This window comes from Anoplopoma fimbria, chromosome 3 (genome assembly GCF_027596085.1).
Source record: "Anoplopoma fimbria isolate UVic2021 breed Golden Eagle Sablefish chromosome 3, Afim_UVic_2022, whole genome shotgun sequence".
In the NCBI taxonomy this organism is placed as follows: domain Eukaryota; kingdom Metazoa; phylum Chordata; class Actinopteri; order Perciformes; family Anoplopomatidae; genus Anoplopoma; species Anoplopoma fimbria.
Window position 1 is genome coordinate 7,805,270 of NC_072451.1, and position 23,764 is coordinate 7,829,033.

Below are 23,764 nucleotides of genomic sequence, written 5' to 3' on the forward strand. Positions count from 1 at the left end.
ATTTCTTCTCTTTTTCATAAATGATCGTTACACTTTTTCTAGTTTTCAAAACTTATTCAGTCTCATATGAGTTTTCCTAACTTTCCCTGTGTGAAAAGAAAACGGAGATTTTTCCTTGTCTCTACTGTTGACGCCTAAACACCAAACTGATGCCTTCAGAAGTTATCCATACTGAGGTGATTTTTTATTTAAAGGTCATTTTAGGGAGTCAGTTTTAAGATGGTTAATACAGAAATGAGAGCATATTTGTTTTTTTTAATAAACAAACAAAAGTGGTAACTGTAATTTTGTTACCAATTTCCTCTCATCCGGAACGATTTGGTGCTTTTATTTTGGTCAAAATTGTGTATTGTTGTCCTCCTCTGTGCTCAGCCTTGAGGCAAAAATCACCAAATGTTCCCATCTGTTTGGCTCTCCGTTATCTTCAACTGCAGCCTGTCGGAAGGTTTGATTACGCCTCTCTCTCACACACACACACACACACACACACACACACACACACACACACACACACACACACACACACACACACACACGCTCATTCACACCCTTCCCCTTTTCTTTGCATTATCTCGCCTTTCATTGCCTTTTCCTTTCCTACTCTTCCAGTCCAGGCTGTATGTGTGAATGGGCCTCTGCTGTTCTTTGTGGTGGGCCTACTTCAGGCACAGCTGTGTCTCACAAGAGTGCTTCTTCTTTCAATAGATATTGACAGGGCCTCTCTTTGTGTCTCTGAACCTGTGCCACTTGCTGTATCTTTATTTTTCTATCTCATCCCATTTGTGACGCCTGCTGTGTGCCCCCATTTTTCTCGATCTCTCCCCAACTTTATCTGATTCTCCTTTTCACCCCCCCCTTGATACTCTCCTGGTGAGTTTAATTATCCTCAGGGGGAATATAATCTCTACTGTTTACAGTATGCCACATGTCCCGCTTCAAAGTCATTGTTTTCAAGTGGGATGTGAAGTGACAACATTTTTTAAGTGCTGGATTCAGGTCAGTTCGTAATGCAGTCATTATTTTTTCCAAAAGCATTTCTTCACAGTTTTCCTCTATAATTCACCCGATGATTTGAAATGACAAAATGACAGCTTTGTCTTTTTCCCATTCTTACAGTATTTAAGCACTCTATTGATTTAGTCTTTACTTTCATAAAGTTGGATGACTTTTAAGAAAAAAGATTGGGTCGAGAACCAAAAAACACTGGATTCTACATTTCCCATAACGCATCTGGATAGTGTTTTTCATAGAGTTCATAAAGTTGGAGAAGCTAGATTGGGTGCAAACGTGTCATTCATATTTCACATAGACTTGGAATGGCATGAAACCCTTTTGGTTAAATCACAAAAATGTCAGATCCTATTTGCATTTCTGCAGGAAACATCCAATCACAAGGCTTCAAATTATTTTGCGTGCACACTAACAGCGGGGCGAGTCTACAGTTACTCTATTGAGAAACCTGATTTTCCAATCTGCACATTTAAGAAATTAATTTGGCGTTTCTGGGTCAATTTAGGACAAATTTGCCAACTGTAGCACCGTTTTGTTAAAATGTGGAAAAATACTGAACCAGCATTAGACTCTCTCCTCCTACTAAATGCCCAATTTCTATGCCCCACACCTCCAGTTCATGAAGCAAGCTTCCTCAGGTCTAAAGGCCAAGCTGAGATAACCCTGATGACCTGAATTCTTGATTTGCTCCTGTCCCTGCACAGAAGCCCTTGTACAGCTGTTTTCACAGGCAGAGTAGTACTCCTCAAGATGAGTAAATTGAATTATAATTTTCTAGCTTCATTAAAGTGACTGACAAATGACAGGCAACCCTTTATGAGGTCAGTTATGTGAGGAAAGTACAAGCTGAGGAGTGACAGTTATTGGAAACAATGAAGAATATAGCAAGAGCACTTACATACAGATGTGAACGATCAGCAACAGAAACGTCAGCAAAAATAGTATTTGAAACATTTCCTTTACTTGAGAATAAGAACAACCATGAGGAGCGCTTGATGTTTCTAAATGGACTCCTGACTTTTGAAGCTGTTCCAGCTGTCAAGCACACCTCAGGTTCTGAAGTATTTCGAAAGGTTTTTTTCAAATACATTTTTTGCTGCAGAGAGCAGACAGGACTTTCAGGCCTGTGGGCATTTTTAAAAATTTACTGTATCTATAGCTATGTTTTTTTTGTACATTGAATGTTAAAAATGTTATATCTTATATAGAATGCATTGCGTCATATCAAACCTACTTTTTCTATACAATCAATAAATCTGATGGTTAAAGATTGTATGATGTGAGTCGTCAGCTGCTTACTGTGTGTGTACATGTGGGGGGGGGGTTTCACGCAGGCTTTTGAAAGACAAACTCAAACCCTGGTGGATGAATTGGAACTTCATCATTTGTTTTTAACTGCAGGTTGAGGTAATCCCAGAGCCAGACCCTGTTTCCTGTTGCCATGACAACCGACACAAACCTGTTACTGTTGTTTCCATGTGATTGCGGTGATTTAGTGGACAAAAATGCCAAACCCTCGGTTTGGATTACCTTCGGCTTTACTCCTCCAGTCTTTCATTTTCTCTTTAATCTCCTCTTTCATGCTCCAAAGTGAAGCTTTCCCTCCTGTACTTTCTACTTCTTTTTATATTCTTTACATTTTTTTGCATGCAGCACTGGTCCCAAACCGTCAGCGGAAAAAAGCTCTGCAGGGGAAATAAGGATGGTATTCGCTCGGAGCAAAACTGGTCACAAAACAGCAAATTGTTCAATTAAAGTAAAAAGATGCAACTCAAGTGGTTACACAAAGCGAGAGATTTTTAATGAACACAGAAAGGTGTTTTAATTTGGAATATTTAAAAAGATGGCTGGGTATATTAGCAGCATAACACACTTCATGATTCATGGCTAACCTGCTGCTTGCTGTAGCTTCATATTTCCCCAAAAGACATGAGAGTGAAGTCCATCTTATCATTTAACTCTCAGCCATAAAGCAAATAAGTATATTTCACAAAATGTCAAACCTTGTGTCTTTCTGTTTATTTGGTAATTAAGAGCAGAACTATGGCAGCTCTTTCAGCTCTTATTCTGAATACTTTTAAATTACTACTCCCCTCCAGAAAAGAGCATAGTTATTCATAAAGTCTCCTGATAAAATGAGATTTAAAAGGTGCTCATAACCCTAAAAGTTTCAACTTAATCCCAAACCTCTCATAAAGAAGCTTTTCGGAGAGAATCAAGTCAGTGAGACGTGTCAGTTGTAATGATATACAGCAGCAGCTTGGGAGTCTTAAAGTAAATGCCATTACAGGCTTCAACACAGCACATAAACATGAAATGAGACAAGTTTATTTTTGGTTTTCATTCAAAGGTCCCTCATGATTAAAGTGGTAGATAATGAAAACAATATAAAAAAAAATATAAGATCTTCTGCAGATCAGCCCATATAAAATGACAATACACTTATTTTTCATCAAACACAGATGACAACTGTACACTTTGATAACAGTGGCAATAACGAGGAGGGCTGTTCCTAAGAAAGGCTACACATTCTTTCTAGTGAAAAATTACTAAAGCAGTTAATTACAGATTGTTTTTCCTACTCTACAGTGAACATGAACAAATAACAACCCTGTTTTCAAATATCGCTCTTGTCTACAACTACTGTACAGTCAAATGTTAAACCATAGTCTAATACGTTATATTTTAATTAGCCTGCATATTGAACTGCAGAATTTCCACAACAGTTATAAATTGTTAATTGCTTCACTAGGCCATTTCCGAGTTGAAATTGAATCACAGCTGTGCATACATTTGGCTGGTGCATCAACCCGTGACAGGTCAATTACAATTCGTTATCATCCAATAATCTCATTGGCTTTATTATGTTGCCAGTTGTTTCCCAAAGCAGGTGTCTGGAAATTAAAAAATATCCCTCCTGGGTAACTAGCTTCTATAAAAGCTATAGTCTCTGTCTTTTAAAATATTTTTTTAAGAAACCGTGGACAGGCAGATAAAATATAAAAGGGTAAATATCTGCAGTGTGGTCACCTTTCAGGGGTGAGGTTGGTTTGTTTTAGTTCCTGTCAGATTTGTTTGACTATGATTTCATAGGAGTTCTGACATCACAGTATGCTTAGGGATTGAGGCCCTGCTAATCAAACATCTTATACTTACATCACCGTAGTCCATATTATTAAATGGAGTTTTATTACAGTTTTCCTACATGTCAATGTTTTCAGTGGTTTTCAAGGACTACAATTCATCTTCTCATCTATAGAAGGATTAAGTCTTATCCAGTCTTCTTTACATATAAGTAAAGCTGGATTAAGGTATTAGGGGATGTATGGATCTTCCACCAACCACCCACTATGCATTCTGACCTGGCCGAAAGGTGTCAAGTCAGTCAGTGTCAATTTGATGAAACACAATTTGATTTAGGAATATGCGCCATGGATCACGATTTAAACTAAATGAATGAAGGCCTCATTGACTCAGAGGGTTTCTACGTGACAGAACCAAAACTTTGGATAATAATAAAATTGCCAAAACCCACTGACATGCAGAAAACTCGGAGCTTTGAGCGGTCTGTACCCTTGAATTTAGAACGTGTTTGTAAGATGCAGCCAAGGCCTGATAGTGGGCCAGCCTTTTCCAACAAAGTGACAAATTCAGTAAGTTTCATCAGTATTGCAAAACCTTGGATACATTTATTTTGTGGAAGGCAGCTCTATTTGGTTCTTGTTCAGTCCTGTTTCCCCAAAAAACTTTCAAATGATCCACTCTCAGCTGCACAGGAGGTTTTAGCATGTTCTTAGAGATGGAAGGAGTAAAGTTGATCAGCCACCAGGGGTTGTATATTTTAGGATAACAGCTGGTTCTCTGCTGACGGAGGGAATCAGTTTTTCTTGGTGGATGGTTGTTCAGGCGTACAATTTTTGAGGCGGGAACAGGTGGCGAGACGGTTTCCCTCCCAGTAGCCGGCGTCTTGACCGTCGTGACAACGACATTTGGTGCAGGAGTCGACCCAGATGGGCTCTCCTGCAGGAATCACCCGGCTGCGTGATGCATCGACGTAGCAGTTAGGACCTGGATGGGAGATGAGCAACAGAGGTAAGTGTAACTGCACTTGAACAGACTCTACAAACAGGGAAGCACTTAAAGTCAAGTGCATACACACTCATCCCTGCATGCAAATTATCAAATTAATTATAACTTGACAGTGCCGTTCATAAGGAGAAGATAAATCTCCTGTTGCATCTCCAAGAGGCACTTTTTTACATTTTTAGCTTTAGCTATTTTCAACATACCCTCCCTGCATTCAGGGCAGCATTTCCCAGGCTGGTAGATGGGGTTGACGCATGGTGGAGGGGCACAATCCGCAACTAGACAGCGGGCGATGCCATCACTGTCACAAGTACACTGCTCACATTCTGATGGCTGGGGAAAACACAAACACACACACATAAACAGCATGACAGTTAATATGGATCCTTTTTCTAACCAGCACCTCTCACCAAGCCCTCTTCATGCCGTTTCAAAAGGGGGCGCTATTTACCTCCAATTCCCGGCTGTATTCTCAAGTTACATACCAGCATACCAGACTGTGATTCATCAGTTCAGAAATACAGTCTATGGTTTAGAGTTTTTGGAAAGAAATACACTGAAAAAGACAAGCTTATACTTATTATTATTAATATATTATCATGACACACTAGGCCAAATGTGTTATGGGTTTAAATTTCATCTCATTGTGCATGGTTACACATTTGAATAACATGCAACAGGAGTACAGACCAGGGTGATACCTGCATGAAACAGACCAAGACACTTGAGATTAACACATAAACAGTACTGAGCTGCGGCTAACCTTTTGTTTATGTGATATATGTGTGATAGCTATTTACAATCTGGGTCTACTGCACATTTTCTAAAACTTTCTGCAAAAAAACCCTGATGTTAAGTCCTCTGTGTCTGGGGTATTAAACGTGGTTATGATGGTTCTTTTTCATAATAAGTGGTATTCCTTTAACATCTGAACAGTTGGACACTAGTGCTATTCTGCACATAAAGTATATGCAAATGTGTGTCGTTTATAGCTTTGCAGTGACATTTAAACCATTTATTTAAAATAAAATAAAGTATGCCATTAAAACCTTCACAAATGCTGCAGTACTTAATTCAAGATACATTTTTGCAGACAGGCAATTTTGGACTTTTTGGCAATAGGCCCTTTTTTTCAAAACAGAGGGGTCTACAACATACTGCTGTATCTGTGTACTCTACCCTTACAAAACTAAATAAGCTTTCCTTCAAAGAAAGGTAGGATCCATCAGAAATATTAGCAAAACTGTTCTATAAGTAGTTTCCAAAATGTTTGACTTGTGACCCCTTAAAGTTTAACAGTGTCTACTCATGACCCCCCAGTCACAGGTTATGGCCTCAGTCAGGCAGTTCAGCGAAAGACTGAGTCTTTTTCTTCCTGACTGTTTCAAGCTTTTTTTTTTTTTTAGATACCTAAGGAGGTAACAACAATCCATTTAATTTATAAATAAAAACCAGAGAAAAGTTAGAAAAAATTGAATATATTCTCTTTCTAATCCCTTAGATTGTTCTTGAGACCTGCCCTCCAAAATGGGTAACACTTTATGTGCACTCTGTAATAATCTTTGTCTATATTCTGATTCTATATGAGAACATACACCTAATCTCAAAAACATTTAAGGCCCTGTGACAAGATTATCCATAGGGTCATGCAGTCCCCCATCCATCCTGGAACCCATCAACAGGCCATCCCCATCTTTGCAAGCTCATAGTTGTGTCAGAGTTTTCAGGCTTACCTGGAAGTTCTGCCCCAGTTCGTACACCACTCCTCGGTACTCACACCCGATCTTCTCGCACCTGGGGCAGCAGTCGGTGGGGTAGTGGCTGACATGGATGCACGCAGCAGGGAGGGAGGTGCACTCTGTGCGGGAACATGCGGAGCCCTCAGTGGTGCATTCACACTGGGTGCAGTGATCAGAGTCCAGAAAATACCATTCCCCTACGAAGTATATGCTCCCGTTGGCCTCGCAGGTGCTTTCCTGCTGCCCCGCGACTGAGAATCCAAAACCGGCCTGCGCGTAAAGTACAAGTGCCAAAACTGCTGTGCGTAAAGTGCGCTCCAAGGAAAGGCGCACAGTGAAAACCATGATGACTGGTTTGATTCACCTTGCCCAAAATTAAAAAAGTTGGTCTTTTTGGTAGATAGGTTACCAAATATGTATATTACATTGTTACTGGGCGCTATGGTCCTTGGCTTTCCTTCCACAGAGGTCTACTGGGGCTGTGCGCGCTTCTGTACAGAGCCCGGAAGAAGTGGGCGGAGGATAGGGGGCATAAAGAGGGGAAAGTTATATTCACTGCCTCTCTAAGGGTTCACATGCCAGTCTCAGCAGACATCTGTCCCTCCCCCAATAAAACATTTTAAAGTATTTGGCCTATTACAGACCTTTGCTAGGGCACAGGCGGCCCTTTGTGCTTATTATGTGCAATTAATGGAGTCTACAAGGAATAGAATTTGGTATTTATTGGTCATTTGTTACAGTGTATCATTTAGTATTGCGTTTTTGCAACAACAACAACAACAACAAAAAGAAGAACAACAAATGGGGTGAATGCAGAGGGTGAACGCATGAGAGAAGTGGTTCTCGTTTAGAACCAGAGAACTCAGCTATTGGCAGATCTCGCGATATCTCCCCTTAGCAACTGGGATGTTTACCATGGAACCACAGCTTTGTTAGATCCAAGTTGAGGTGAGCGTTTTGTTTTCCTCTTTAGCAACATGGAAAATGTATCTTATAAAATGTCTACTTGTTTGACACAGACGGTTTAATCATTTAATAGTTAGTGTTAGAATTAAACTATGTCAACATGTCATATTCAGTTATTATGTTCAGGTTTGTTGCAGAAAAGACAGGTGTGCAGAGCAAGATGAACCTTTGTAAACTGGTATTATGCAAGGTTTTATTCCAGCAAGCAGCCCCGTGCAGTGGACAGTTCCATACCCCTCAACCTTAGCCTATGGCCTCAGTGGTGGGAGAAGTATTCAACTTTACTCTACAGAAATACTCAATTAAAAGTTAAAATCTTGCTTTCACAATGTTATCTGAGCTCCTAAAGGATATCTATGATATAATGCAAAAAATAAATGTTATGCAAAGCTAAAGTTATTTACGGAAAGGCAAGTAGTTTAGAATCAAAATCCAACTCTGATCCTTACGGGGTAGTGAAGTGTTATGAGCCAAATATATCATTTTTTCTAAAGTACCTTAAAGTACTCAATATAGAGCAAAGTCTATACATCGATAGCAATAATATTTCAAAAGATGAATATCTGTTTGGTAAGTTGAACCTTAATCTCCAAAGTAACAAGGAAATGTAGCTGTCAATAAAATGCAGTGAGGTAAAAAGTACAATATTTCCCTCGGAAATGCGGCGGTAAATTAGAAATATAAGTGAAGTACACATACCTCGACATTGTACTTAAGTATAGTATTTGAGTAAATGAACAGTTACATTTAACCACTACAGTTTCTCTCTGTTCCATCACTCGTAGATTACTATACCTATGCAGTCTCCGGGTGGAACCCAGCTCTGGTGCCCCGGCCAGTCCCTGTGGAGCCTGATCACTGAGCATGTTCCTGGGTCAGAGCTGCCAAAGATCCACACAGCACTTGGCCCCTCTCTGGTTGACATGTACACAGAGGTTCACACCGAGGTGAGAGTGTTGTCATGACTTTTATGTTTCATTTGTTGGAATATGTAGATCGATTGACATACAGGCCTTTTAGTTGAAACATTCCTCTTCAGATTCAGCGGGTAAAGCGTTTTTCATCTGACAGAAATTCTAGCAGCATCCCACAAGAATACAACCACACCAGCTACAAGAATTTCCTTTTTAGCTCAGTTTCGGGGAGAATCAAAACATTGCTCAGCTAAGCGTTCCTGACCAAAGAATTTAGGAACTGCTGTGTTTGGTTGTGTTAGAAGGTTGGTTTGGCTGCATACATTCATTAATTCCCAGACTCCCTTATAAAAGTAAAATGTGGGTTAACTGGCGCTGTGCTGCAGTGAAAGCCAAAGGTCAGCCAAACTCTCTGCCCCGAAGTCCCGATTCATGGTAAGCACTCGGCTCTGGCAAAATGACCTCACCCAAGAAAGACTTGCCTTGATATGAAACATCCCCAGCTAAGGTGGAGTGGCACACACCTCATTAAAAAGGCAAATTCAAGGCGAGTGACTCTCTAAGTGTGGTCATGTATCATGAATTCAAATCTGAGAATTAAATAATATAATCAAATTGTAAAAAACAAGTTTTAAGTTATTGCTGTATCTTGCACAGTTTGATGTGATAGTGAATCATAGTCTATCCCGACTGTGATAGAAGTAATCTAAAGCTGCAACTCATTATTATTTCCATTGTTGATTTATTTTAACCTTTTTCTCAATAAATCAATTAATTGTTTAATCTATAAGATAAAAAAAAAAAAGGAAATGCCCATCACAAGTTCCAAGAGCCCAAAGTCCCTTCATCAAATGTCCTGTTTTGTCCAATCATCAATCCAAATCATGAAGATATTGAATTAACTTTATAGTGATATAAAAGAAAGAAAAGCAGAGAAAAATGAACTAAAGTTTTATGAAAACTGCACAGACACATTATTTGTGTCTGTGGACTAAGAGAGGTAATAAGAGAGGTAGCTGTAGATTTCACACAGACACAAAGAATTCCTCTTATCAGCACTTTCTGTTGGGTATGAACATATCTGTATTTGTTGTTTACTTTCTCAAACTGTGGTTTTTATAGTAGTGTTTCTAAAAGTGGGATCTGTGGCACTCTATAACTATTGAACTGTGCTGTATCATTTAATACGTAGTGCATATCTACAGATGGGCACCATTAGCACCAATAATAAAAGCATATTCTGTCCCAAACTCCCACCCACGTTAGCTTTGGGCCAATAGAAACTCTGATATTATTGTGACACACAGCAATAGGTTCATTATTCAGTAAGCTTTATACTGGTGAGTTTAGATATCTGGATTTATTAGGACTATGCCAGTACTGCCACTGTTGACTTCAAATGCAATTTGAAGAAAATTCCCCATAATTTTTAAGGTATATTGACGTTTAATAACATTTATTTTATTGTATTTATTTAACCTAACTTTATTCATCAAGGCTAACTGGAAAACTAATTAGTCGCTTCAGGACTAATGAAGGATTATCTCATCCTATTTTAACATGATTCAAAGTTAAATGTGTTCCTGTTTATCACTATGGAATAGGACTGAATATTTAGGTTGGAAAGTTTTATAAACCAAATATCTCCAATGGCATCTAAGAGTGCAAATGATAGTAAGCATATGCTGAATCTGTGGCACGATTATTAGTGGGTCCTTGTAAGCGCTCACTGGCCCCAAAAAGTTTGAGAACCCCGTTCTATACAACCATCCATCTGTCATCTTTGCCCTTCTACTCTCCTACCTTCAGCCATCTTCTATTGTTTTCTCTTCCGTGTGTTCAGTATCCAAGTCTCCCCATCTGTAGATGTTATCAGCCTGCAGTGAGCCAACAGTCCAGTCACTGTTTGCAGAAAAAACATGTGGACACAGTCTGTCTCAGCTCTAAATCGGTGCCATGTAGAAGCTGCAGACCACATGTTTCTTTTATGACGGTTCACATTTAAAAATCAAATGTGACAACTGCAAAACGCTTTTTACACGGAGGCATGCAAGACTCCCTCCTTTTCACACACACACACACACACACACATACAGGCGTGCACAAATCTCATACACTCATATTTGATTCACATATAGATTATTAAATTAAATGTCTTTTTTACATAAAAAAAACTGCATTTAAAGCAATAACCAAGGAAGAATTTAAACAAATAACTAACCAGAATGATGCAGAGTAAATCAGCTCATATACAGACACACTATCATCTGCACACACACACACACACACACACACACACACACACACACACACACACACACACACACACAAACACACACACACACACACACACACACACACACACAAAAAGTGGCCCAGTAAGCTTAGTGAGTCAGGGGGTCGGTATAACAGGGTTATAGAGGCTAATCCTCGACCATTGGTAAAACCGTTAGCAGCACATATTCTTTGACTCGATTGTGTATTTGTCTACGTAGAGAAAATAGGTGTGTGCGTGCACGTGTAGCATGTGTGTGACTTTCTGTATTCAGTATTTATCTGATGTTTTCTCGCCTACAGTTTAGCGTTTGCAGTTGCTGGCTGTGAAGCCCTCAGACGGAAAGAAAGACTTAGGCTTAGAGCTTTAAGAAATGTCTAGGAAAAAAAAAAATACTAAAACAAAGCACAGGGCGCCTCATTCAACTCTCAGACTAGTGCAAGCAGGTTTTCTTCAGTTATTACAAATAGTGCAGGGTGGATCACTTCTATTTTATTTTGATATCCACGTCTGCTTGTCTCCATGTCTTTCTATTTTATCTCTCTTCTGTCCCTGTCTGTCTCTCCTACAGCCATGTAATGAATTCCGTCCCTCAGTGAGCCACTGTGAAAAGTAGTAGTCGATCTGCAGGCGACTCCTCCATTCCTCAGCACCACCATTCCTCCCTCCATCAAGGTCTCCTTTGTCTCCGGCGGATAGATCAGAGGAAACATTAGCCTCTCTTTTCAAGTCTCTCTACAAGGCCAATCTCTCTGTACCTCCCTCTACACTCTCACTACTTTCTCCCTACTCCGAATGAAAATTAGGCCCTTTAAGTTAAATGTATTCTAAAACCCAATTTGAATAATTCAACATAATAACCTCGAGTAGTTTTTTTTTTTTTTTAAACTGACAGATTTGAACCGCGCTTCCTTAAAAATAGCTAATGGATGACATCAACAGTCCAACAGCAGAGGGAGAAGGGGGAGGTGGAGGTGTGTGATGTTAGCTTGTGAGCTATGAGTCCTGGGACATAAACAGCCTAACACCTAAAGACAGACAGAGGAAGACAGTGTGAGTGGAAAGGGTTGTGTGCATGTGTGTGTGTGTGTGTGTGTGTGTGTGTGTGTGTGTGTGTGTGTGTGTGTGTGTGTGTGTGTGTGTGTGTGTGTGTGTGTGTGAATTGCTGGTATGTCAGTGGCACACATGCAAAGACCAGAAGCGGTGCGTTTTGTATCCTCCAGTGTATTCCTTTGAAGTCTTCGGCTGCGACATGACAGAAATGATTGGCCAGCAACAGGTGTGGAGGTGTTAATGGTAACCAGACTTCACTGAGACATATATGCACACAAGCATTCACACACAAAATTTGAACGTCTTTTCTTTTCCAAGTTATCCTTTGGCTGTTACATTATAGGTTAAATTATGGGGAGTTTTTAGCACAGATTTGTGTGAAGATGCAGAAAACAAACTGCTGAGTGTAAAAGTAAACCTACTCTAGAGGCCTCGGCGCTCAGCCCTTCTGCCCGCTTACAGAGGAAGTCAAGCATATAGACTGACCTTTATTTCCACATTTCCATTTCTTTGATCTGCAGTGATTATCCGACTGTAGCAAAAGGACTAAAAAGCTGCCTGATCCTGCAGCAGACAGGAATGTTTGTATATTTACATGGCAAAAGTTCATCATGCTCAGTCTGTGCCACATGTTGTGAATGGTTCTACAACTGCAGACATAATATAGTGGGATGGCATGTTAACGTGGTGGGACATAGTGTAAACCTGATCTGAACTTTCAGCCAGATTGTATGTTACTCTGCATTGTTTCCTTTTCTAAGAAGACAATGTTCAATGTTTGTATCAGTTTACAGCAAACAAATTGTCTTCTTGTACCCGGGTCTCTGGAAATGTTTTCACTAACAAAAAGTGAGGAGAAAAATGAACATTTGCATTCATGTTTTCATCATTTATATTTTAATCTCATAGATTTTCACCATTTTCTAAAGTTTAAGTAAACATTGGTAAATTCATACTTTTTCTTTGACAAAATAAAAGCAGAACATAGCCCAGCACAGGCTATCAGGCCTGGATACCTTCACAGGTAACTTAGTCAACAATCCTTCTTAATCTTGTACAAACAATGTAGTGTTCAATTTAAGTTAGAGGAATCCTGTACTTACCCGCACTGCTGACAATGCTTTTCACAGATTATAGTCATATTTTGGACTCACTGATGCTCAAAATAAATGAGATTATCCTCCACAACCTTCCCTTGGACATGAAAAGTTCTGCTATCATCCCCAGTCAGGGAGGCTGTCAGGAGAGTTGCTGGATGACGGATGTCTGCATAACTGCTTGCAGCATATTGCAAGTGTACTGTCCACTCTGCTTTAAAAGAGCAGTTTACTGAATCAAATGAAAATATTTTCATTTATCATTATCATCACAGGATCATAAGTGATCAGCTGTGAATGAGTCACCTGGACTGACAAAAGTCTGTAAAGCACGTCTTGTAAATATTAGTTAGTATGATACATTGTTGTATGCATAATCCCCTCACTCATCATAATAATAATAATAATAATATTTGCAGGCGGAGATGTGGCATAAGATGTGGCAAGAGAGCCAGCAGGGAAACACCAGCAGCAGAGCAGGAACCCCGATCCCACGTCAGCAGGCCTCCCCTCTAGCCGACCCCCCTGCAGTCAAAGAGCTGGTGAGGGCCGAGGTCAAGATGCTTCTACAGACCCTCAGCGAGAGAGCCAGCAGGGAGGGAAGGTAGGTGTATGATATTTATGATATTTTAAAAAAATATATATTTTCGTGTCATGCACAAAACGTGTCCAACCCTCATGGGTTTACAAGACACCAACAACACAGCTGCAGTGGATCCACATCTCATCCACAAGTCACATTTGATTACAAAACAACCGGTTGCTTCACCGCTCAATCTTAAACAAAACATTCTGCCTTCTCTCCCAGGCCTGGCAAATAAAATCTGCTACATAGAAGGTTCCTTTACTAAAACACAACTCGAGTTTTTCATAGTCATCCAGCCAAAAGAAATCAACATAAATGGAAGTCATTTTACTAAAGAGGACATCCCTTATGTCCTCGTAGACAGGACAGTAAAACAAAAGGTGTAGGAGCTCACACATATTTATTTACTCCACTGTGCATTGTTAGTGTTTTATAAAAAGTTATAATTTATGCCTACTTGTAGAAAATGAGGGAACTATTTAAGACACTATGTTTCTCAGAGGGATGAGAGAAATATGATTTTGGTATAAAATAGAAGAACCACAACACAAATGATGTCTTTTTTTGTTATAAACTGTCAAATGATAATGTATAGTGAAAATAGCATCAATTAAATCAAATATTATTTCATAAAAAATAAATATAAAGGGCATTTCAGAAAAAGACAAAACACAGAAACAATAAGCTCACTTTTACACCATGGTTACCCCAAATCTGATGCATTGTTTGTGCATCTTTTGTCAATTTAAATTTTTAAACATGGTGAAAAAGTCATTTTGCTAACTATATAAATATAAACACAAACATCCACCACTGATTGACAAAGAATATGGTTTTACTAAAGTGGTAGGCAGCTGAAGTTTATCACACTGCAGGTTACATTATCTCAAAAACTTTATATTATCACACACAATTTGTCAGTCAATTCTAATTTATAAATTGACCTTCATGATGGCTGATAAGAAATTACTTTTTATCAACCATGTCATCAGGAAATATACTTTTTCTGTTTAAAATCAAATTAAAACGTTTGACAGCTTGCTTGATGAGGCAGTTTTAATTTTTTTTCCAGGTTTAAACAGCAATTAGAGTCAACATGTTCATGACTTATTTCTTTTATATTCAATAAATGCAATTTCTCTTTTGATCTGATTTCGTAGTGTGAGGTTTTCACAATCCTGGTCATGGGCCTAAATCCTAAACACAACACCACAAACCAAGACATGGTATGAATAAGTAGGTTAAGACCTTGCTCTCACACTCTCAGTGTGATTTTTCACCCAACAAAGAGTGCCATAAAATGCTATAATGTGTTCCCACGTCAGTTACAAATGGGATGGAAAGCAGAGGGACAAAGGTTTTTGGAGAAGGGATGTTACAAACTGGTTTGGGAATGGTGGAACAATGGGACAATTATAGGAGGGAGTCGACCATGCATTCCAAACCACATGCCAACAAACACTAGATTTTAAAGGCCCAGCCACTGCTAACTTTATTGGATTAAATATATGTTTTTTTTTACCTTAGATGGGAAGTTAAATACTCATCTTTAAATTGTAAAGAGTGTATCAAAAAATATTTTTCAGTTGTTTGTTTAAGAAGTGTTCACAGGGAGATCGCAATGAAGCTTAGTACTCTGTGTCTCCTTTTTATGAAGCACATTAGGGAGTTATAAGCTCCTTTTAAGAGGTCATGATAAACCTTTCTAATTGCTGTTTGGTTTTTCATTTCCACAGCTTAATCTTACAGCTCCGGTCAGAGATGAGCTTCGAGCATCTGGCATTTTATTGACATGTGTTAAGATACTCTGAAGAATGTCTTAAAAACTGTTCGGATAATTTTAGTTAGTGACACTGTCCTAAAGTCTTGCATTGTGATTTAAAGGCCTAGTTTATGAATCAAAAATGTTTTTTGTGAGGTGAAGTGTTTATGAGAGTCTGTGTATGTAGAGCTAGTAACTCTCCCAGCAACCAGCTAGCTGCTGCCAGGAATGTTTCCCTGAGTCATCCCTCAGGTTTTGTCGAGACCTTTTAAGGGAAAAGCACAACACAAGATGGATTGTTTTCCGTTTTGTGTCAAATATTTAGTGCCTGTCTAAATTACTTACTTTTTATTGTGATTTCTTTTTTTTCTGTGTCCATTTGTGTTGTGTTGTTAATCTATTAGCTGCAGGCAAGTCTTTAGAGTGTTTTTTGTTCGTGTGTTGGTGCATACTTTTGTTCATGCCATCCTCTTCTGTCCTTTGTTGGGAACCACCTGTCCCACAGATTTGCGCTTTGGTGATCAACATTGCCAACATTCATGCATGCATTCCATGCATCAAAATAAATACAAAATGTATGTAACTATGGTGATTATTCTACAGCTCATTTGACAGGGATTTATATTCGTAATCGTACAGCTTTTTTTGTCAGGATGACATCAAGGCCTGATGTTCTAGGTGTCTATCTATAAGACCACAGGCCTGATGCTAACAGCAGCACTGTGTCGTATTAAAGTGTCACCGAGCATGACTTGACCTGAGACCTTACAAGCTTGCACATCTCAAGTCACTCTTGTAAAGTGTTGCGGCCGGGATTTAAATGGATTACAAAAAGTCCCATTCAGAGGGAGAAAAATTGCCCATTGTTATTGGCTGTATAGGAGCTCTACCAAATACAGACTGTGCCAGCACAAATCGCTTTCCCTCTTTGAAGTTGACTTTGGTGTACTCGTAGACCTTGATGCATGCTAGGCTACTGCGCTTGATGTTGTGTGTGCTCCACAGCCCTCTGTGAATTAGATTTAATGCACCTTGTGGTTACGGAAATTGAGAAATGATTGCCAAAGCATCAAGATAGAGAGCAGCATCTTTTTCTCTCTCATACTCTCCTCCGGAATTTTTTTATTTGTGCGTCTGCGTGCATGTATGTGGATGACTTTAACGTAATTCACACTTTAGCCAAGAACACCAATTAACTCATTTGCTTCAAGAAACATCAAGAGGAAAAGTGTAAAATATAACTCTCATCCACATTCCAGATTTTTCCTGTGACTCGTACCACTTGAGGGTGTGAAGATGGGTGTGTGCCTTTTAAAAGTCAACACACTGTTTTATCTTATTGGCCTCCTGCTGTGTGGCCCTGATGCCCTAGCCATCCACCCACATTCACACCCACACCTCCATTTCATTGTCTGAGTGGCTAAAAAGACTAATTTTCCCTCAAGAAGAGACTTTAAAATGAAGCTGAACTGACCAAGCTGTCGACACCGTCTGCTGCAGCGCCTGCACCATCTGCTTTTTTCTTTACTTCCAGGAATAATTCAGAAACTATAATGTTGCTGCTGTTTATCTTTTCCTTCCTGGATTTAAAACAAATACAAAATTGTAGATATTGTAAAATGAGCCCAGCTCTTATAATGGAGTTTTAGTAAATGCACATGTTTTACTATCTTCATGGACTGAAATCACCACCAGATCATCAAGCATACATTTTTTTTTTTTTACTTTTGTTCAGTCCACCACTAATTCAGTCAATCAACTACTCACTCAAACTTTATTTGTCTAGCAGTTTGCATACTATGTTAGTGCAATTGAAAGTGCTTGACAGGTTACTGAGAGTACAAATATAACAGTAATAACAGTAAAACAACTGGAAACAATCAAAAATAGAGATGATGAAATCGAGATAATAAAATAGATAATAAGCATTAAAAACATTAGAAACATTAGAAACAAGAAAAAAAGAAAGACATCTAAATAAAATGAATAATGGCTATAAAATATTAAAAATCGAAATGAATACTAACATAAACGTCTGTTGTTGCTATAGAGTTGCTGAGGAGCTCTTGTTTCGGTACAAACCTGAGACAGTGGACTACGCCCTGAACTACCTTGACAGCTTTCACAGGAACTGTACCAACCCTGGAGATACTGACAATGGAAGCAGGTAAGTAAGACTGCAGAACTTAGAGTATTTTACTGAAATGATAAAGTGCTTTACATCATGCATCTTCTCTTTTTTTCTCTCTTTTTGCATCTCCTCTCCTTCAGACCGAGCTCTCGCTGTTCTGTCCAGTCCAACGCTGAAGATGAGATTGAAGGAATGAGAGACAAGCTGAATGTCACTCACATTGACCAGGTGGTGGACCGACTCAGGTAAACTGACCAGAGAAGTGTTTCCTAACCTTGTTGGCTTGTGACTATGGACCGAATGAAACTGAATTTAAAGGTGAATACTGATATAGATATTTCCTAGTTTAAAAAACCCTCTGATGTCAATATATCAACTGATGATAATCAAAGAGCAGAACACTGATTTAGATATGTCTCCCATAGATTCATACTTTTTTAAAGAATTGTGACCAAGACTCAAACTAAGCGGGACATTTTAGGGTTGAACTTGTCAGGGCTTCATGGCAGACAAAAGCTAGTTTGGCAGTCCTGTGCTGCAATTTCATGTTACTTATCGTCCACTATATACACCCTGAATTATATATCTGAATTAATCTTAGTATCTAGCTCTACTTGTGACCCTTTAAAGCACAGCTATGACTGTCTGCGACCCCTTAATCACTGGTTATGTGACTTGAGTTGTGAGTGATTTCTCCTCTAAAGGTCTATCCAGTTTTTCATAAGAAATTTGCAAAGATTGGTAAACTAAACATACCTTTATGGAACATAATTATGTTGAATCACTCCCTGGGTGGTCCTGGTCCATCAGGTTGGGAAAAACAAGCATAGAGGATTAACCTGGATGACAAACGGATATTCAGTGTAAACATATTGAGTTAACAACACGTCACACTGGTTCAATACATAAAACATGTCTTGTCTGGACCATCATGCAGTTCGTGTGTGAGTGTTGTTTTCTTTTTCGTGTCGATTTATTTGTTTAAATGATATCATTAAAATATGCTCAGTGAGTCTGTAAGTGAGTTTCTCGAAGCTCTCCTCTTTTTCCTTTTCCCCCCTTAATTTCCTCCCTTAACTCTCTTCGGTGGCTTCTGTCGCTTCCTTCCCTCCCTCCTTTCCCTCCTCCATCTCTAACTTTGAGGCCCACAAGGCAACACAGTCACTGGGGATACCTTGGAAGAGAGGCCCCCCCCCCTTCTCTGTATCTCTCTCTCTCGTTCTTTCTCTCCCTCTCTTTCCCATTTCCTGACTCGACCAGAACAAAAGGCCCCATTGTCAGAAAATGGATCACAGAGCAGGCAGAAGTTTCTTTTTCATTTGAAAGAAGTGAATACTCATCTACTACGGTTATGTAACTAGAGAAGGAGAAAGTGTGAGGGTGGGGGGGTGAGAAAGGGAAGGAAAAATAGGACACTGTATCCTCAGTATCCTTATGAAAACTGTAGAGGATAAACTCTGTTTTTCCCTTTTGCTTATCCATTAACCAATGTTTGCCTCTCCACAGGAATACTTGTCAGATTCAACCGCTGCACAAACCTGTACCATTTTGCACATTTGACATGCTACCCTTCGAGTTGATGATACTCATAAGAATATATTAGGATATAATATCAAGAATTATTATTAATTATGTGGAAAGTAATGTTTCTTTTACTGCATTTAACCAAACAAACCACAGCCATTTATGACAATAAGCCTCAGCTTTTAACTAAGGTGTTTGGCTGTGCGTGCGGGTTGTGACTATCAAATGCACATTTTCCAGTTGGACCTAGATTTTAGTTTTTGGCTCAATGTTTTTGTTAAATGAAAAACAACTGGAGTACTGATGATGAACATCAGGGCTTTCTTTCTTTCTGCCTGTCTGTCTGTCTGTCTGTCTGTCTGTCTGTCTGTCTGTCTGTCTGTCTGTCTGTCTGTCTGTCTGTCTGTCTGTCTGTCTGTCTGTCTGTCTGTCTGTCTGTCGCTCTAACTAGGTCTTTCCTAATAGAAGAATGTGAAGCATTGAACAGGCTGGTGAAGCATTTTAAGGTAAGAATAACAGGATGAAAAACAGCCAACTTCAACTGGCAGCTGAAAAAAATAGCTGTTTTTCATCTGCTTGTGCAATACTGATCCAAATCCTACAGTTATTTATTGAAAGAATATTGATAATATTCATAGTAAATATTGATTTGTTATATTGTGGCAGCTGTAAACGGAATTCACAATCAGAAATCATACAATATATCCTTGTAACCATGTTATTCCGCTGCACTTGTAAGTCTGGACATCCTACTTTTTTTTACATTTTAGATACGATAGGATCTCTTTTTAGGCTTGATTTTATCCTTAAATGTCCCTAAAGCTTCTTTACATAAAAACACACAATATTAAACACTGTTCTTCTTCTAGTGAAATAGTCTTGCTTGTGCTAGTGTTCATTTTACCCAAAGGAAATATTCCAGCTGTCTTGTGCATCATTTTGTAAACACTACCCCAAACTCAGACATATTTGGTTTCTGTGGCATTTTGCTGGATTGCAAAATAACCATAACTGCTAGCAGCCTTATCCTAACCATAATCCTGACCTTAACCTAAACCTAACCTTACTCTAACCTCAACCAAGACTTCACCCTAAAATGTAATGATTTACGTTATGGGAACATGCATATTGTCCCCATTTTGTCCCAAAAAAGGGGTCCCCACAATGTGACTGTGTAATCAGATTTATGTCCCCACAAGATGGGTAAAACACGCCCACCACACACACACAAAAAAACACAATCTCGCACACACACACACACACAGGAAAAATGCGAGGGCTTTTTTTTCCCCCCTCTGTCTTGCCAAGAGCTTTGCATTGCTGAGTAAACTCGATCTCTTTCCAATCACTCAAATGACTAATTATTACATAAAAACAGAGACATTTAAACACAGTAACAAAGAAAGACAGGGATGCATACGGTCTGGCTACAATGTCATGCTTGTCTGGCATTATGACAGAACACGACTGTGTTGGTTTGACATTAGATGTGACGCTTTTCTGCAGACCAGATGTGGGAGTTATCTCTTTGTGCCCTCTGTGTGTGTGTGTTCATATGCATGTTTGAAGTCTCTCAGATTGTGTTTCAGATGTTTGTTAAGAACCAAAAGTGAATATGGTGTGTGGAAATTGAGTGTCATTGTGTCTGTTGCATGAAGATCTACTTATTCGATTATTGTTCTGTTAAGAAAATAATTCCAATCAGTTCAACCTAGAGTGCAAGTTGACGTTTGCACGCCACGCGCTCTCCTGCCGATGAGGTGTTCTCCTTAAAGCGGGGAGGGAAAATGAAGAAGAGTTTTCTTGTTTCTGCTACTTTGGATTTAATCCAATGAACAAACTATGAAAACTTAACGGACCGCTCAGCACCCGGTTAGTGGCACAGAAAAAACACAAAGATGGCTAATGTTACCACTAGGCCGACACCACACATGAAGATTATAATGAAGCAGTGTTATTTTGACTGACGGTTTGTTTGTATTCTTGCCCTGCTGTTAGTATTTGCCTTTTTTTTTAAATTATAAATGATGACTCAATTTAGAATGTATAGTACCAGTCAAAAGTTTGGACACACCTTCTCATTCAACTACTTTGAAGAATCTAAAATATAAAACATATTCTGGTTTGTTGAGCATTTGTTTACCACATAATTCCATATGTGTTCCTTCATAGTTTGGATGTCTTCAATATTAATCTACAATGTAGAAAAAAATAAAAATAAAGAAAAACCATTGAATGAGAAGGTGTGTCCAAACTTTTGACTGGTACTGTATGAACCCAGTAGTAGTATTAATAGTAGGCCCCTGTTTTTATGGATCTTGTGTCTAGATATTACACATTGCACCTTTAAGGACCTGAGGGTATAAAGCTAATAGGGAGACTTTTTTTTTGGTTGTCATGAGGGTATTTATACCGTAAAAGCAGTTACATATCTCCCACAAAAGAATCCTGCAGTGCAAAAGAAATGTGACACTTTCTCTGTGAAGAAACTGTCTCCTCAAGTGAAGGGTTGCTGTCTGGTGCTTCAGCAGGTGGGATGAAGCCGTGGTTCAGGTGGCACTGGGCTCTTAAGGCATCAGCTTATTGTGCAATGATGTTGATGCTGTGCGGTACACGGCATCACTGTCTCAATGGGCTGTGATGACTCATCAGTCCTCTACACTGTAGTCAGCCATTAGGATCTTCTGTGGGATCTTTAAGTTTTTACTTTCACCCAAATCTTTAGAAAGTTATTTTATCTGCAAATGTGTTTATGCGTCATGTCTTCAGTTCAAGGTTTAATTTTGCTGCAGAGACAATCGCACAGAATTATATTCTATAGGAGGCTTAACAGAGGAGGTAGTGAAACTTTTAGCCACGGTTTGCAGTTCTCAACTTTTTCTTACGACTGACAAAAAGTTTCATCTCTTCTTTTGCTGACACAGGCAAAGAATAATAATGATAAGAGGAAGTTTCATTCTGACCCATTTTGGAAGATTTTAACCAGATATAAAGCAGGAAAATATTCAGACTTTCCAACTCAAATCACATTTTTTTAGATCATGATCGTGAACGTCTGTTTTGAAATATTAATTAATTAGCTATTGTCTGTTGCAGTTTTTGTGACGAAAATATGTAAAAAGTCAAGATTCATCTTGTAACAGTGTTTCCCTGTGATCTGTGCTGTACATTTGTTTTAACTCAAGATGCTTTAAGTCTCCTGCTTGAGGACTCTTGTCTTCTTATTAGGATTGTTGCAGCTGAAATTACTATTGATTTAGTGATGTTCCATGCAGCTAAATTGTTTTTAAATGGGTATTGAATGGAGCCAAATCAGACATTTTGAGGCATGATATGGTATGATCGAAGCGTAAATTTGTCCTAAACACAACTGTAATGATCACCCGACTGAAGCTTTACATTTATTTCACTGTAACTGTTAATAATTGATTTTTTTTTCTAAACTAGTGTAGTGGACACTACTTGGTGGGATAGAGCCATCTTGTCTCTTTCGTCTTCTTACTCAATCCTAAAGCCACATTGAGCTCTCTCAATTGTTCCCTATCCTTGGGAACATTTCTAGTGTCCCCCCCAAGTTTAGCACATTTTATCTAGAAGTTCTTCACCAGTCCATTTTTCATTACAGTGATGTTCGTCTGGCTTCTTTTCTTTGTGTATAATTATAAGCATGTGATGGTGGTGTTGGCATCTCTGTTATCTAATATGTTTGGGATGTATATTCTAAAACTGAATTTCTTTCATTGTGTTCCCTGCTCTGTTGGTGCTCTGTGTAACTTGGTTAAAGTTGCCTTCTCTTTTGCCTTTGTTAAGTACAGTGCAGTTGATGCGGGTTTAGACCGCTAAGGCGTTCTGAATGCTTCCATAGACACATTAGTCTTATCATCTGTGCTGCAACGGTTCTCATGCTGTGATGTTTGTTGTGGGTGAGGAATTTGTCACAGGAGTCAGCAGGGATGATCTTGTTTTACTGGTTTAAAATGGGCAAATGTGGCCTGATGTTGGTCTTGGTGAAACAGTAGAATACTAAAACGGACAGGTCACACAAGACGGACATGTGGTCGGAATATAACTTAAACCACCATTAAACCGGTATCAACAGTCAGAGCATGACCTGCATACGCTAACCCCACTGAATAAAACATCCAAACTAGATAAGATGTAGATTTTTCAGTCAGGATATTGAAAGATTTTTATGCTGTTAGACCAGCTAGATAAAGTTTGGCCAGCATGGTTCCAGATATACAGCAGAACAGATGGCAGCCATCGGTAGCTGGTTTCAACCGGATCTTGTAGCAGGAATGGTGACCCTTGTTCTCCTGTTTCTGGTTCTATATCATCTGAGGGAAATGCTGTGTATGTTGGCTGTGCACACATGTGTGAGAATAATGACAGCAACAGCTTTTCTAAAATATGAGCAAGTTAGCGCCATGGTTATTGTTTCAAACCCCACATAGACCGCAAAGCCTATTTTCAGAGTGTGTGTGTGTGTGTGTGTGTGTGTGTGTGTGTGTGTGTGTGTGTGTGTGTGTGTGTGTGTGTGTGTGTGTGTGTGTGTGTGTGTGTGTGTGTCTGCATTAGTGTTGTTTTAGATTTCAGCCACTTCACTGTCAGAGACACCAG

The 23,764-nt window shown here is 39.1% G+C and overlaps 2 protein-coding genes across 2 annotated transcripts; one reads left to right on the forward strand and one right to left on the reverse strand.

The window, feature by feature from the left end:
* Positions 1 to 2,839: 2,839 nt before the first annotated feature.
* Positions 2,840 to 7,316, reverse strand: zgc:113531 (uncharacterized protein LOC541359 homolog). Its single transcript, XM_054596288.1, has 3 exons — positions 6,831 to 7,316; positions 5,301 to 5,430; positions 2,840 to 5,079 (listed from the first exon to the last, which is right to left on the reverse strand). The coding sequence occupies exons 1-3, from the start codon at positions 7,179 to 7,181 to the stop codon at positions 4,889 to 4,891; spliced, it is 672 nt and encodes a 223-aa protein (XP_054452263.1). The 5' UTR covers positions 7,182 to 7,316; the 3' UTR covers positions 2,840 to 4,888.
* Positions 7,317 to 8,599: 1,283 nt separating this feature from the next.
* On the forward strand, positions 8,600 to 17,869 carry ccdc24 (coiled-coil domain containing 24). The gene is made up of 4 exons (XM_054595999.1): positions 8,600 to 8,749; positions 13,561 to 13,745; positions 17,540 to 17,656; positions 17,761 to 17,869. Exons 1-4 carry the CDS (start codon positions 8,600 to 8,602, stop codon positions 17,867 to 17,869), a joined length of 561 nt encoding a protein of 186 aa, XP_054451974.1.
* The last annotated feature ends 5,895 nt before the right edge of the window (positions 17,870 to 23,764 follow it).

What these genes read in the sequence shown, in the direction of transcription:
- zgc:113531 (XM_054596288.1), bottom strand. Translation starts at nt 7,181, where the DNA reads ATGGTTTTCACTGTGCGCCTTTCCTTGGAGCGCACTTTACGCACAGCA. An exon ending in AACTGGGGCAGAACTTCCAG is followed by an intron (nt 5,431 to 6,830) that starts GTAAGCCTGAAA and finishes TGTTTTCCCCAG; the next exon opens with CCATCAGAATGTGAGCAGTG. An exon ending in CTGCCCTGAATGCAGGGAGG is followed by an intron (nt 5,080 to 5,300) that starts GTATGTTGAAAA and finishes TCTCCCATCCAG; the next exon opens with GTCCTAACTGCTACGTCGAT.
- ccdc24 (XM_054595999.1), top strand. Translation starts at nt 8,600, where the DNA reads ATGCAGTCTCCGGGTGGAACCCAGCTCTGGTGCCCCGGCCAGTCCCTG. An exon ending in ACACAGAGGTTCACACCGAG is followed by an intron (nt 8,750 to 13,560) that starts GTGAGAGTGTTG and finishes TAATATTTGCAG; the next exon opens with GCGGAGATGTGGCATAAGAT. An exon ending in AGAGCCAGCAGGGAGGGAAG is followed by an intron (nt 13,746 to 17,539) that starts GTAGGTGTATGA and finishes TTGTTGCTATAG; the next exon opens with AGTTGCTGAGGAGCTCTTGT.